Source organism: Leuresthes tenuis, unplaced genomic scaffold, assembly GCF_036924035.1.
Source record: "Leuresthes tenuis unplaced genomic scaffold, fLeuTen1.0.hap1 SCAF_9, whole genome shotgun sequence".
NCBI lineage: Eukaryota > Metazoa > Chordata > Actinopteri > Atheriniformes > Atherinopsidae > Leuresthes > Leuresthes tenuis.
In genome coordinates, this window is record NW_027325363.1 from 19769172 (window position 1) to 19785288 (window position 16117).

A 16117-nucleotide genomic window follows, 5' to 3' on the forward strand; every position below is an offset into this window, starting at 1 on the left:
ACCTGTGGAAAAATCATTGGTAAGCAACAGGTAGACATGTACCAACTATATCTGACCAGATTACAACAGAAGGCAGGCAGGGTTTGCATGGACACAACCACTTTCAGTGGAATTCATGCCACTCCCTTCTGGTCGTAGATACAGATACCCTAACGTCAGGACCATCCGAGTAAAAAACACTTTCATTCCAATGGCAATAACCCAATTAAATAAAATGCGGGGGGAAGTACGACTAAAACAATATTAGTAGCACTGCATAGAAGTTTAATTAATTTATGACACATAGGCTTCTAGGGAAGTGCAATATAGTTCTTACTGTATTTGATTGCTGATGTGTGTATGTTACGTATTACATAAATAGTGCTGTTGATTTAGACAAATATTTGCAGCACTGTGCAGTAGTTCTTACCTATTTATGTTTTATAGGCCTTCTAGGGAAGTGCAATTTCCTTCTTACTGTACTTGACATACATGTTATTAGATAAATAGTGCTGTAGATTTATTTATGACATTAGGCTTGGTAGGGAAGGGCAATATGCTCTATTTTAGTGTACTATATTTAACTGATGTGTGTATGTTATGTGTATGTTTATGTGTTAGACATATAGTGCTGTAAATGTCTGGTTCAATGTCTGTTTATAGATTATATGTCAATGATTGTACTGTAAAACAAATTGCCTCTCGGGGACATTAAAGTTTTCTAATCTAAGTCTAAGTCTTCTCTTGGTTCTCTTCTTACTGCCTCACAGAGCCCTGCAGCGTGTGTTTGGGGGAAACCGTAGCATGATACTGACCCGCTCTTCCTTTCCTGGCGTGGGAAAATATGCAGGTCACTGGCTGGGGGACAATGCCGCCAACTGGAATGACATAAAATGGGCCATACCTGGCATGCTGGAGTTTGGACTTTTTGGAATTCCCTATGTGAGTACCAATCCTTCAGTTCATATTATACTTACAGTAATAATATCACAACAGAAAAATATATTCACATTGCCCTGAAAAGACTTTGTAGAACCATAGGGAACTATATTTTAAGGTTTTCGATTGCTGGTTTTTAATTTGGGCAAAATGTCGCAAAAATATTTTAACCAAAATCTGGGAGTGTTTGGAAAGTATGGAAAAAATTTGAAGCAAGACATAGCTTTCGATGCGTTTTTTTTTCTTTTAGCATGCGGTTCTGGCATTTAAATAGTTCTCTGTTGTCTTTTTAAAAAAAGGATTTAGTTGCTAATTGAAAACACTGCTCTATCGTGAGCTTTCAGACAAAGGGATTGGCAAGAGAAGTATGCCTGGGAAAATGTCCATTAAACTGTCTGGAAGTGCACCACGTCATAGGAACACCGTCACATTCAGAAACATACTAAATAAAATACACTGACAATGACTACCCAAGTGCATGTGTGCTTCTCCTATGCACTGTGCAAATAACAGTAAGAAAACAACAGGAAGTCAATTACACACACAAATCACACATACATTCCTCCAACTGTGCACATCAGGTGGCCTTACAGATGCCAACTACTCCTGGTAGGACTCCGTCAAGCAGATTTTAGGTTTCTTTGAACACACACACACACACACACACACACACACATGCTTAGACAAAGGAAGAAAGAAGGAGAAATGGGATTTAGATCGATTTTCTCCCACTGAGTATGGTGTAAAATGTGGCCAGTTGTACACAACAGAAAACAAGCAAGCAGTGTCTGTAGACTGGCCATTAACAGAAGTCTCTTTCTTAGACTCCATTGTATGATTAATGTGAATAAGGATTACTGCCCACAGCTACTGTCTGTCAGTTCATCTCGAGTGATTTTAACAAACGTCAAGAAAGACATTCAAAAGCCAAATATGTAACCATTTATCAAATCAGTGCCACTTTTCACTGTAGATTTGTTCACTTGACATTCAAGACTTTTTTATTTTCATTTTTCCCCAAAGGTGCTTGGATTGGTATTTATAACCTTGAGAAATATTGTTTTCAATATCTCCAATTGGAATCCACAGCTTGCTTTTCAATTTATTACTTTCAACTTGTCGAATTGCATTCAAACTTTATGCTTTAAATATAATAATATCAAAGAGATTGGTAGAAATATGCTGAAGCTTCTGGTAAAATGTCAACCTGTTGTTCCTTTATGTGTTTCAGATCGGAGCTGACATCTGTGGATTCTTTGATGACTCAAGTGAAGAGTTATGCCGTCGCTGGATGCAAGTGGGGGCTTTCTATCCCTTCAGCAGAAATCACAATGCTCAGGGCTACAGGGTACTGTAAAGGCATTTTATTTTTATTTTATTTTCACCTTCAGTTCTTGTGTTAGACTGTCAGTATAAGATTTATGTATCACACAGCCACTGTTTGGACTAAAGTGCTGCAGGGTATACCCCTCATTTCATCACACTGTGTGGGTGGCGTAAACTCCAGCTGGTTAAAAATATAAACTTCATTTTACCAAAGAAGTAGTCATCATACCAACGCTAGCACAATTGCTTTATGAAATGGGAGCAGTGGGACCTCTGATTTTGAGTTTAACACTATGAATGTGAGTTGTGTAAAATCATAGCTGCTGTGATGACTTGAGAGTCTAAAGCGGAGGCAAAATGTAGTGTAAGAACTCAAAGCCACAGTTTTTTCTTTATTATAGTGAAGTAAAATATAAAAGTAATGCTAAATTATATCGTATTAACATCATTTAATGTGCCACTTACATGACCAACATGTTTGTAAAAAGGAGTTTAGCTTAGATGCCCCCCACCACAGGCAACAGTTGGCTATGTCCATACCTTACACCTCCTCAACTGCAGCTGTAAGCCAGCTGGATATGTTGGCCACAATCGGGCTGTGTCTTAAGCATGAATCATGGGAGCTGGCTTACAAGCTGACAGCTATTTTTGTTTAAATGTAATTGTTGATTAATACAATACAAAATTAGGAGGATCTCGTCATCACATTACTTAACCTTAGGCAACCTTACACTGAATAAATACAGTGTTCTTTATAGTGTTCAGTCTACTATGACAAAAGACTGGGATTGTACCGTCAATTCTAAACGGGGAGTGCAGCCTGGTGGTTCTACACAGCACAGAGACAAGTGGAGCCCCATGTGTGTTTGGATAGGCTGTTTTTTCAACTTTTGACAGTTAACAAGACAAAATAAACAGTCTAGATCTTGTTTAGTCTTGCAGGGGTTTTGCATATATATACTCATTGTTGAGTTCATATTTCATCCTTAGCCTACAATATCCAACCAAGTTAGAAATAAAGGATCGTTCTCTGTTTTATGAGGATAATTCTTCATACAAGACTAAAATATAGAAAACAGTGCTGCTCTGTGCCTGTGGCTTTGTATTGCACAGCAGACCAAGCAGCCTCGCCCTGCCCAGTTACAGTTTCTATGTTTGCAGATTAGATAATGGGGTTACCGAACCACCCAACAGGTTGGCTGTTTTAAAACCTTGTCCAGGCCAAAGTAGATTGGATTCGCAATAATAACATTTCTAGTCAGTTTATATTGTAATAATATTGTTTATATTGAAGGCAGAATAACGCTCATGTTTATCATTAGCACGTTCACTTTAAATTTAACATGTCTGACATGTGGGTTTTGTGTCACTGAGAGACAGGAAAAGGCACCTGCTGAGCCTAAAACCTTGTTTATGTTGAGGCTGAGCTATTCTTGTAGATGACACTAATAGGTGAAGAAAAGTCAGTCTCGAGCACTGAGCAGCGTGAAAACGAAAGCTCTAAGTGCCATTTCCATGCTCATCACTGCTGCAAAAAATAGCAGTGTGGAGGTAGAGGGATGGGGAGGGAAAATGTGTGTCTGGGAGAGCAGAGAGTGTTAATACTTGCTGGACGATGGGGACAAGATGATGATGAATATGATGTACGATTTCCGCTTATTCAAGACAGCTAACGTGTGACCTTTGCCTTGCCCTAATCATGGTACTCATCAAATGCCCACGCGGCCCAGGCCAAACACACACTGACACACTCACACAAGTTCTCATCAGACTCTCAAAGGTGCCGAGGGCATAAATGATTAGCTAGACGAGAGAAGCAAGGCGCGTTAGCAGCTAATCACCCTCTCACTCACCACTATCGTGGAAATGAAATCACACTGCTGTTTCATTTCTTTTTGCTAAGTCTACTTTTAGATTAGCCTTATGTTCATTTAATTTATATCTCATTCACTATGAATGGACTTAACAACCACATTTTCATTGAAAATAAATTATCTTTGAAAAATAGTTCCTTGGTCGTGTTCCTCCCTTTTCGTAGCTTTCATGTCACTCAGTTTCACTCATTTTCCCATCAATTGTCTTCTGTAGTTCATCCAAACAAGTTGTTTCTCTTGTGCTTCATTTCTATTTCACATTTGTACCCAGTGGACAAAAGACAAATCTCTATTTTCTTGTTGCTATCTTCTCTCATTCATCAACCTCATCACTTTAATCTGTTTTTCTGTCTCCAGCCTCAGGATCCAGCTTGGTATGGTGCTGGCTCAACACTCGTGGAGAGCTCCAAACACTACCTGAATATACGCTACACCCTCCTGCCTTACCTCTACACACTCTTCTACAAAGCCCACACCACAGGGGACACTGTTGTACGTCCCGTCTTGCATGAGTAAGTCGTTCATCATATTTTGCTGAATCCGCACAGTAACAATCTACACACACGTGTGACATTTGCATCATTCTTTGTTCTATATAACAAGAAAATGTAAAGCAGGCTCGAAGAATTAATTATCTTACTTTTTCTTTCATTTTTCTTCAACATGTATATCTTATGCTAATGGAAACTGAAAACCAGATGATTTTAAGCACAAAAAAGAACTTTGTGCAGAAGCACATATACTTAAGTCACTGAATTTTTTTTCCCCACTTCCACTCACCAAGTCTCATTATCAAAGTCATTTTTGAGAAATTTCAAATGGAATCTCTGCCATGCAAAAACTCCCACAATATGAGCTTAATTATATTCTGCAGCAGTAGTATCTCACTCGTGGAATTACTTTTCTGTTCAATTGTGGCATTATTGCTCCAACCACCTATACAACAAACAAACAAAAAAAACTGTTTAGGGTTTCCTTTTAGTTGTCTGGACATTCATTTTGGGACATTGTTAGCATCTATGCCGAAAACCCCAGAAAAATCATGACATTTCCCCACGTAAGTGAAAGGAGAAAATGTTATGCTGGTGATCAAAAGAGAACATTTCCTTAAGGTTTGATTTACATCTCATTCACAGCATTTTGCCAAGACGTTGTTGTCAACGTCAACGTAAGAAGTGTCCAATGAGGGGGCATCCCTGGGGCTTCCCTGAGTAGGGCTTCAAGTAAATCTACTTTAGTATTCACCCTACTGGTATTCCTTACAGGCTGCCAAAACCATAAATCCTACAATATGAACTGTAAGTTTTGTTAAAACATGATGACGGGCTACATGACAAACTTTTAAGAAGCAATCTTCTCCAAGCCTTGATTATCTTAAAACTGATAGATACAATTTGTTGGTTAGAAGTTAGGATTGTTGAATAAAGCTTTTAGTCATTGATTATTTTTTTATTTTTTCAACTGTTTGATTCAGGTAGCCTTGGCTTTAAATATGTTCTTTACACATTAAAATATGCAGGGGAATGATTTGCCGTTAGCAACCAGATCCTGCTGATAGTGCTAACTGTTGATTAATAAGCAAGAGTTAGTCCTACTTGGGGTGGTGCAGAGAACTATGGCAGCTTGTGTCACTGGCCAGGGAGCAACACTGGTAACATTAAACCTGTACAAAGCCTTCACTGATCCCTGTACCTTTATGAATATGATTGAGTGTTATTGAATACACCCGTCTGAATGAGCTAATCGTTGTGAAGGATAAATGAACTTTTATTAAGCTTTTCTTGTCCAGCTGAACACTAAAAGCACTTCCACGTTCACTCACACAGTGCTTTCTTTCACGCATTAACAGATATTCTGACACAGACAAACACAATGATAGGCAATGTGGGACTCAAAGGACACTTTGACATGTGGCCCAGAGAAGAGCCAGGAGTTGAACCACTGACCTTCTGTTTGGGAGACAAATGCTTTTCCTCCCGAGTTACATCTACTAATGAGTACAACACCATCTCTCCGAGGATCTTAGGGAACATTCATAGAATCCAAGCAGCAATGAAGATTCTGCTGAGTTACTGAATCCCCCAAATCAAAATGATTTCTCTTTGCTAAGGAGGCATTACCAAGGAGTGTTTGGACCAGTAAAAGTCACTGTGTGCCACCATTCTCATTGTGTCCAACAAGCTTCTTGGAATCTCACCTGAATGCCACCAAATCTATGTCTGAATGGACTCAGACAATGAGGCTAGCAACAGATAAACATATTCCTGTCAGGAATGTAACTAAGCTTTGTAAAGAAATTGCTGTGAAACCTGCTGGAATGCTTGCAAAACCCACTTTTAAGAAATACACCTCGTGGACATTTTTTTGGGATACCAATAATATACTTTTTTACAAGGAAAACAGTCTAAAAGCTCAAATGTGCCCATGATGTTTAAAGCAGTGGATGTCATAAGCAAAGCAAATTATCAAGCGTTTTGCTCAGATTTCTATTGTACAAGGAGCATTTTTTAATGACTCCAAATAGAATATTCTTTTTATCTAAATGCCGTGCATATAGTATATACATAAACATATGCTTGAGGATTCTTGTTGAATGTTATACAATGACTGATATCAAAATTAAATGTTTTTTCTATGATGACAATGTAAATAATTTTTCACTGTGTTATGTTACTCTCAAGGTTCTATTCTGATTCTGCCACCTGGGACGTGGACCGCCAGTTCCTCTGGGGAAAACACCTGCTCATCACTCCTGTACTGGACCCGGTCAGTTAACACACAAGCCCATAAAATGATAATAGGAAGAATGATGAAAAAAAAAAAGAGAAATCTCAGAATACACACATGTGCGTTCACTCAGAGTATGCTTACACGCCTCGGATTGAATCTAGAAACAGAATTTATCCCACACAGCACATGTACAAATGTGGTTGTAGCACTGGAGAAAATGTGTCTTACAGATGAGATGATCAGCTACTTATACACAAACTCCCTGACCTCCACTGGGAAAACATGACATGAGATTTTTTTTTTGTTGCCCTCCCCTGCTCTCATCCCTCTTTCTTCTCTCTTTCAAATCCTCCCTCTTTTCTCTCAGCTCTAATGAGAGCACTGACCTCATTACTAGCAGATTAGAAGTGAAGATAGAAGTGTGAATGCCTATGTTTGTCCATGCTTATTTCAGTGTGCGCATGTGCTTGTACGTGCCGCATGCAACCATGTGTAAATGTGCGTACCTGCACACGTATGTAATGTATGTAAGTATGTGTGTTTTATATATACATGTATATATGCGTATGCAGTCATTGCGGTCATGTCTAAGTAGCTTGAATAATAAGCTATTTAGTATTGCCTCTTGTGAATTACAAAATAGTGAAAAGCAAATTATATTCATTGCAGGGCCATGGAAAAAATAACTTTAATCAGTGTGACTCTGGGGAAGGTTTTAGCACAAAAAAGGATAGTTTTAGCTTGCAGTTCTTTAGAATTTAAGCCACACTGACTATGAGGAAAAGGAAGAACCACAAGGTGACTGGGTAGGATGTTGTTTTTGTGAATGAAGACAAATGCACCTACTTGAGATCCTTTCACAGACAGAGACATAACTCAGCTGTGGTTATCTGGCTGGAAACAGGATTGGATAAAAAAGAAATCCGCCATCAGTGGCGTGTGTGGGTCTTGAATCTGTTATGACTAACTACTGATTTTCCTTCTCTTTGAAAGTAATCTGCTTGCCATCAATGTAGCCTTTTGGAAACAGAGAAACATAGTGTAGCAGTTCATCTCTAAGGAGAAAGCTTATGACCTTGTCTGTGATGGAGAGAACATGAGGTGAATGAATTTCTAGTAAATTACATAAAGTTGTACAGAAAATGGATTAAACGTTTGCTTACTAAGTTGCCCTTGTCTGAGGTGACACTGTCGTGGGGACAGTTTATATATAGTACATGCCTTGACCAATTGCTTCACGGCACATTGCGGAGCATGATGTGCCAAGTTACTGGCAATGTTTGCCAAGATATTTACACCACAATCACCTATTTATAACAATATCTACTTCAAGAATCTCAAATCAACTCAATCAACATATCACACAGAAAGATTGTGTTGGCTTAGATTATTTTTCTTTGACAAAATCCAAGCAAAATACTTGGCAGTTTTAAAACGTGCCCCATTTTTATTATGTTTTTGCACCATAAGATGTCTGGCTTTGACTGTAAAATCGTCATATTTGTTTACTGAAAAAAAGAAGATGCTTGCGCATTGCCAAAATTCAGAAGAACCTGTGGCAAGATAAAATGGCTATGCTACAAATTCGAAAGCCTAACCTCTTCCTAAGGTGCAAAGTGGACACATCAGAATCAATCAAGCAATGATGTGAAAGCAAACCACTTACGCTATGTGATCTACTTTCAGTTACAAGCTAGCGAGATCACAAATAAGATAAACAAAAGATGCTGTCTACCATGTTGATAATGGGTTCCCTCCTGTAACATTAAAGGACTTTGTCTGTATCTAAAATTCCATCAGCTGCTGTTGGAGGTTACAAATGTCAAATGAAAATCATTCCCAGGCACCAAAGGCATATGCTGTCCTGAGAATGAAAGAGGTGAAGGTTTCATAGTGTAAAAACTGGCATGGTTACCTACTAACAAAGGTAATGTTGTTTGAGCAATTGAAGTTATTTACATCTTCTAGTTTAGTTTTCCTAGTTTATTCAATTTAATTCATTGTTTAAGAATTCTCATGTATAGTAAAAGAGCTTTTACTTACTAAATGACAGCAAGTTGCTCAACAGTGACACTTGTATTCTTCTTTTAATTACCGTACCGGTCAAAAGTTTGGACACACCAATATAAGGAGGGTAACATATGAGCAGAGATAGAAAGTTGTTGTGCTGTGCCCATTTAAAAGCAGTTGAGATCAACTTGAAAATGATTGGGTGACTATTTCAGTGGTCTCAAAAAATAATGCCAGTTCAAAAGTATGTTAAACCTTAATTTACAGTGGCTAATTTTGTTGTTAAAAGATGAACGTCTGTTATTATGGAATTTTATGAGAAATTAATCCTACTTTTCATCTGATTTTCAATCCCAGTAAACATTTCCCTTATGGTTTTATAGTCTCCAATGCAGCAAGATGTTTATTTAGTAAATTATGGTTCCATTTAGAGTAATGAGGTGATAAACCCGGGTATGCTTATGGTAGGGCTACCTTGTGATTTACATGTTGCTACTGTTTAAGTGTGCCTATCTTCCACAGTTCTCAATGAGATTCACCACTCACTTGCAACATCTGATTTTAAATGGGCAACAAGGCAGAGTGCCCAGCTCAAAACTTCAAAATGGGAGTCCATAAAAATAGCGGTCGCAGTGGTTTTGTCAATATTGTATGCAGGAGAGCTACTGAACTGTGGTGTTGTGATTTAATTCAGGATGATAACCCTCTGTATGTAACAGATGTTTCAGGCTTTTTTGTTATTACCATCTCTGTCTGTCTCTATTTATCCATCTGTCTGACTGCTTCACCATTTCTCTAATGATGCTCTTTCTTTATCATTCAGATCGGTTGATGCTTTAACCTTGATCTTTGTGATAAACTAAGAGGATATCCTGCACTCCCTCTTTCTGCCATCCCCTCTGGCTCTCAAATTTACTTTCACTCTGTCCTCATGTTGATCACTCCCTTTTCTTTTTGGCTCATCCTTTCATCAAACGTTGGCTCCCATCTGAATTCTCTTAATCAGCTGCTCTCAACTCAAGCTTGTGATCGCATTCCATTCCATCAAATCACCCTTTAACTCTCCCTAACACTTTCTATCTGGGCCTTCCTGTGCCTCTGTCATCTACCCCAACTACCATCTGATCATTCTGCCAGATAGAATCTTTGCCCCACCTGATCAAATCTTACCTTTTGGCTAACGAAGCTTCAGAGCTCTAAATGAGGATACAGGGCTTATGCCTTGTCCCTCTCAATTACAGTTAGCAGCCATACTACATCCTGTAGTCCTTTTCCATTAGTCATTGGGGTGAATGATAGGTGTGGTTAGCAAATCAGACACCTGAAAACGAGGCATAGATGGAGCGTTCATTTCCCTGGGCTAACATCCCACGGGCTGTGCGGGGATGGTGACAGGTGAGCTGCATCAAACTGCTAATGTGGCCCCAAAGGGCTCCTCAGGCCATTTAATTTAGTTGGTAGGTCATTATGACAGTTTGTCTTCATCATATTTTAAACATCTAAGTTTTCAACACATCCTTCTTTAGGGGTACTTTTAACTTTGCACTTATGCTTTCTATGTTTGTTCGTGGCAATATACAGTAACCTCCTGGATATGGTCTTTGAAGGCAGCAAGTCTGTCACCGAAAACTAGACCGACTAAATGGAGTTAGATGAACTTTCTCCTGAACTTCACAAAAGGCCTCATTTGTAGTTTTTCTTCCCTTATCTGTCAATATCACCATATATAACATTTGGATATTGCTTGCCTAGGGGCAAGTTTAGCACCCTTTAAAGCAAGCAATTAGCAGCCATCTTTGCCTCTCTCAATTTTCTGAGATTTTTTGAGCCACTTAAAGAGACAGGAGCTAAAACAGAGTGCTTAAGACAATAGATGACAACAAATGCTACAACAGTGTAACATATGAGTAAAACAATTATTCATTTATATATTTATTTTTATATGAAAGCATGTGTGTATGTGCTAATATGCCCCCAAATGAAATAAATCTGTTCATGACCGTTAGACAGTTAGTATGGGCTCTTTGATGAGAAGCTCAATCCGTACGCTGTATTTCTTTATTTAGTGCACTTGTCCCCTTCAGAGGTCTAACAACATGCCTTGAAGGGCAACAAAGTAGGCCATGCAACTTGACAGTTTGAAAGACATAAGAACGATGCTAGTGCTCGTGCCTTTGATAGGCGGCCTTGGCCAACACAGTTGACATAGAATATTTCACAATTTGGTGTTTTTTTGAGAAGGAAATGTAGTTTGCTCTTTCTTTGCTGTGCCCTCTGTGTTTATATCTCCCCTCTCCCTCAGTTCTGCACTGTCAGGGAGCACAGGGAAGTGACAATGCTATCAAAGGCTTGGTGCACGTCTATTGATTGCCCCTGTCTGTTCACCACCTTAAGCCATCAAAGGCTGTCACCTATCAGTCGTCTCTTGGTGCTGTCTTTTCCATCATCCAGTGCATCATAGTACTGTAGATGAAATGTCACAAGGGCTTTGTAGAAAACTTTATATTAGATGATAGGCAGTTTTAAAATAGCTTTCCCGGATGGGAACATTTTATCTTCTTCTTTACCATGAGGTTGTACTGATTTATAGCAGCAGAAACTATCTACACTCCCTTTGTTGTGTACTATAGCATCTCTCCCCATGTTTAGCCTTGTAAGATTAAAGTGTCAGGATTGGTACAATGAGCCACAGCACGCATTGCCGACCACCAACACAAATCAAACGCAGGCGTACTCTGACGCTTTTTCATGTCTACCCTACAAGTCAGCGGTATATACTGTATTGTTAGATTTAATGGTAAACACAAATATATAGACATATATGTATATATATATATATGTGTGTGTATATATATATAAGTCTTTTGTCCTTGTTTTCTGCAGGGTGTGGACAGAGTGCGGGCCTATATACCAAATGCAGTGTGGTATGACTACGAAACGGTAAGAATATTCTTCACTGTGCTCTATTTTTTGTTTTGTTGTTGTATAGTTCACCAGGGAAGTTTTTTTCTGACATAACTTTTATAGCCACATGTTTTGGTTCCTTTAATATTCTCCTGGATTTATAAAGTGTGAGCCTCCGTTCAACCTTGACTGAACAAAACTGTTTTTTTTTTTTGTATTGACCTTCCTTGCTTTATATTGTAATACATGTTAGGAAAACCAGCAATAATGTTAAGTTCACCAAGCATTAGGATTTTTCTTTGACATATTTATTCAAACATGAATATGTGCAAGAAAAATAATATACTTCATTACATCAGATAACAAATTCACTCAAGTATCCAGTGATATGGATTTAATGTCAAACCAGAAAACAAGAATAAGATAAATTATACTTAGTTGTCTGCTCTGTGTCTTTTTTTAAACACAAAAGACAGAGCAGACAGCTACACACTATGGAGGTGAGAATGTGAAAGCAAAGAGAGTAGGTGCTTTCTCTCAACTTTATTTTTTTAGAGAATATCAGAAGGAAGTCCTGAAATATCTGTTGCTTCCTTAAGAAGAGGAAGAACGTGGATATCACTTTCTAACAGTGTTCTTGGCAGCAATCAGAAAGCCTTATTTATAGATATACAGGAGTGCACACAAAAGGCCTGTCGATAGCTCCATACTTAGGTTTTATCGTTTTATGATGAAATGTTCATGGAGATAAAGATATGTTATCATTCAAGTGCACTGGTGATAACCATTAACATTTCAGCACCAAAGGATCTGTGTGCTTAAATGTGACTGGGGAACCTGTGTTTTATATAGATTTTCTGGAAATTTTGGAAAACATTTGCCACTTCTGACTGAATGTATCTCCAAACATACATATTTAGTCCTGAATGATGACACTGTCTAACGCATTCTAACACATAGACCTGCTACACACTGAGCAACAACATCTTATCGTTGTAGTGAGAAATACCAAAGTATAACTAATTAAGAATGCTATAAAAAACTTTAAGAGAAAGTTTAAGGACATGTTTATGGAATATTATGCCATGGTATAACCTTGTATAAATGTTCTCTAAATGTTAGAGGTTAAGGTTCTTGTCCGTTTAACTTTAGGAGAACCACAGGGTCACGCTAGTTGAACACTATGCATGCTGTCTCAAAAAGTAAAATCTCTAAATAGTCTTGTAAATACTGCAGACAAGAACACAATGGATAACAAATAGACTAAACACAATTCATAGCAAATTGTTTTATTATAAGTCCTTAGATCATACAGGTGTATCTAATTGATTAAATGCTGACAATTGCAAAGGGGCCTAGTCCTGATACCACGTACTCTAAGAGCATGTTTCACATGAAAGTCTTTGCCTTAGGTTCTTTGTTTGAGGCTGAGAGACCAAAGTGATAAGACAGAGTGAGACTAAGGACAAAGACAAAGTGAGAGAAGAGACCAGGAAGAGAGGAGAGAGACTATCTCCCTGACAGAGAGATAAAAGAGGTGCTGAGCTCCATTGGGACCTTATTTGGGCGTTACACTGGCAATGTAAAGCGCCCACTGATCAGATGAACGATTAGATTGGCTGTCTTGCTGCCGGCCCCTTGTCCTGCTTGGTCCCCTGTGATTATCTGAGTAGGAGGATGGAAGGGTGGAGGAGTATTGATAGAAGTGAAAATGACCATGAAAAACAAGTTACAAAGAGAGAAAACACTCCAAAAACCAGGGAGAGGAAAACCATGGACAAAAGAGAAGATGAGAAAAAAGGGTGTAAAAATTGCAGTTTTTTGAGAGGTGGGACAATGACAGGATTGGACGGTGACACTAAGGAGAGGAAGAGAAGACAAGCCTAGAGAAGTCCTCCTTAAAACAGACAATGAGGGGAAGATAGGATCTGAAATTGCTTATAGACGCTCCACTAACTCCAGCCCACACACACGCCGAATTGCACAGCTTAAGATGATACACATACACACATACACCCACAGTGGGAATGGATGAAAATGGGATTTAAAAAAGAAAAAAAAAAAGAATTAGAGCGCGACAACAGAGAATAACAAGATGTGGAGAAGAAACTAGGTAAAAGGAAAATGAGAGGAGATGGGGAGAGGAGAGTTTTAAACGCTGTCAGACTGATCTGAGGATTCAGTCCTCAGGGGATCAGAAATTAACTGTGTGCTGTCGGGATTCTCTGAGAAATGGATGGTGGGGCACCAAGAAGGAGAGGGAAATATATGGAGGGATGTTTGTATTCTTCTTAATGAACACAGAATGGCACAGTCATCGCTCATATCTTTACAATGAAAAGATAACACATTAGATATTGTCTACAAGTGACTCTGTGTCTTCAGTTTGCTCTCTAAACAGTTTTTTTAATGCCTTTAGAAATTTCTCACTGTCTTATGGGAGATGTGAGGAATCCCGTTGACAAAAATGAGCCCACGTTTCAATGGACAGCTAGCATAGCAGGATATAAAGTAACAGTTTTATGGAGTGCAAACATCAGATCCCTCAAAAAAAAAAAAGCAAAAGCATAGTTTTATTGCATCACTTGCATATCATATATATTTCAAAGTTGGACAAGCTGAGCTCACAAACTAGTCTGACTCATGTTTGCACGGCTCTCAAACACGACTGATGCAAATACAGCTTTGGCTGCTGAGTAGCTTTGCTCTATTATCAGTTTGAGAGCGACAGCAGGTTTGAAGAGGGTGTTTAGTTTTAGTACAGGGCTGCCTTTTGTGCTCACATTTGGGTTGTGCCTTTATTTTTTCATAATATTAATTCTCTATAAAAACAAACTGGACTAAGTCTAATTAAAAAGTAATTGAACTTAATTCTGCAGATAAAATGCAGTTTAATTAAAGTCCTCTTTGTTTAATCCAGTTTCTCAGTGTGGGGGCAAAAGTAAGATTATTAATTGTTATTGCCGGTGAATAAAGCTTTACTTAGATTTGTACATGCAATGGATGCATCAAGAGACAGACTGATATTTAAAGAATAGGGATATGTTAATTAGAACAAAAAATTGAATTATACTCTTATACTATTAAAAACACACACGGAGCATATTTCAAAGGTTGTGGTTTCTGTTGAACGTCATCAAATATCTACAGTGAGGTCTGGAAAGAAAAGAAGAGAAAAAGGTGGGAAAATAACTCAAAGCTTGGTTACATAAAGGCACAGGCTTAAAGCCATCATTAATACCTGATGGTACAGAGCCTCGTGTTTACCGTATTGCATTGCAAAGCAGTTTGGGAAACACACCAGCAGCTTTGCAGAACCACACAGATCTAGATTTATTCATGCCAATGGCAAACACTGGTATACCCCGCGTTTTTGCGGGTGTTAAAGGCGCCTCGGGAGAAGTGAAACTATGATGAAGAGAGAGCAATTTCACACAAGCCTAAAGCCTGCATTTTCCAGCTCCATCTCGCACACAGTTATGACCACCCTTCTCGTCTTGAGGAGCACCACAGTGATTGTCTTTCCTATAGTAAAAGGCAGGGTTCTTTGGTGACTATATGTATGTTTTCTGTTGTCTAACCAATTAGATGCAACGGCTGGGAGATCGTGGAAAGCATGTTGATATGCATTTACCAGGTGACAAGCTTGGCTTACACATCAGAGGTGGTGCGGTCCTTCCCACACAGAGACCTAACGTCACCACCACATACAGGTACTAACATGGATGTTCATGAACAAGCATGCAACCATAAATGTACCACGCTTCATTTCTTGGCAGAGATGTGTTTGGTGGTCTTTTGATTCACTGAATTGTGCTTACATGTGCCTATGGATTTTGGACGATTTCTTTATGTTTATCTATACTTTTCTAGTCGGCTTAACCCCATGGGTTTAATTGTTGCACTTGATGACAACAACCAGGCAGCTGGAGAGCTCTTCTGGGATGATGGAGATTCCCGAGGTGATGCAGGATTTTGACCACAGAGAATTGAATGAGTCAATATAAAAGTTCAAACCCTGTCAGTCAGATGACACAGATCAACAAGCAAAGCTCAGTCACTCTGCGGCACATTGCACATGACAAATATTAATGTGTGACTCTCTTCCTTTTTACAGAGACGTTTGAGAATGGCAACTATGTCCACTACAAGTTCTCTGTTAACAATGTGAGTTTCCTTGACAGGTATCTACGCCATTGCTTCAGATCAAGCACACATATATTCCCTCTGATCTGAGCTCAAGTTCAAAGTTGAAAATCACTTGGGGCTTTTGACTTTCCCAGTCCAGATCCCCAAGCTTGATTGATCCATATTGTGCTGCTAAAGCTTGTCGGATCAAGTATTCTGTGCTCCCA

The 16117-nt window shown here is 38.8% G+C and overlaps 1 protein-coding gene across 1 annotated transcript in view; it reads left to right on the top strand.

The window, feature by feature from the left end:
• The window catches only part of si (sucrase-isomaltase), a 65500-nt gene that overhangs the window by 19011 nt on the left and 30372 nt on the right, over window positions 1-16117 (top strand). The window contains exons 15-22 of the mRNA XM_072391757.1: window positions 750-921; window positions 2150-2266; window positions 4476-4630; window positions 6800-6884; window positions 11742-11798; window positions 15351-15475; window positions 15636-15724; window positions 15880-15929. Of these exons, the coding sequence (XP_072247858.1) occupies window positions 750-921; window positions 2150-2266; window positions 4476-4630; window positions 6800-6884; window positions 11742-11798; window positions 15351-15475; window positions 15636-15724; window positions 15880-15929 (850 nt within the window). The remainder of the gene's footprint in view (window positions 1-749; window positions 922-2149; window positions 2267-4475; window positions 4631-6799; window positions 6885-11741; window positions 11799-15350; window positions 15476-15635; window positions 15725-15879; window positions 15930-16117) is intronic.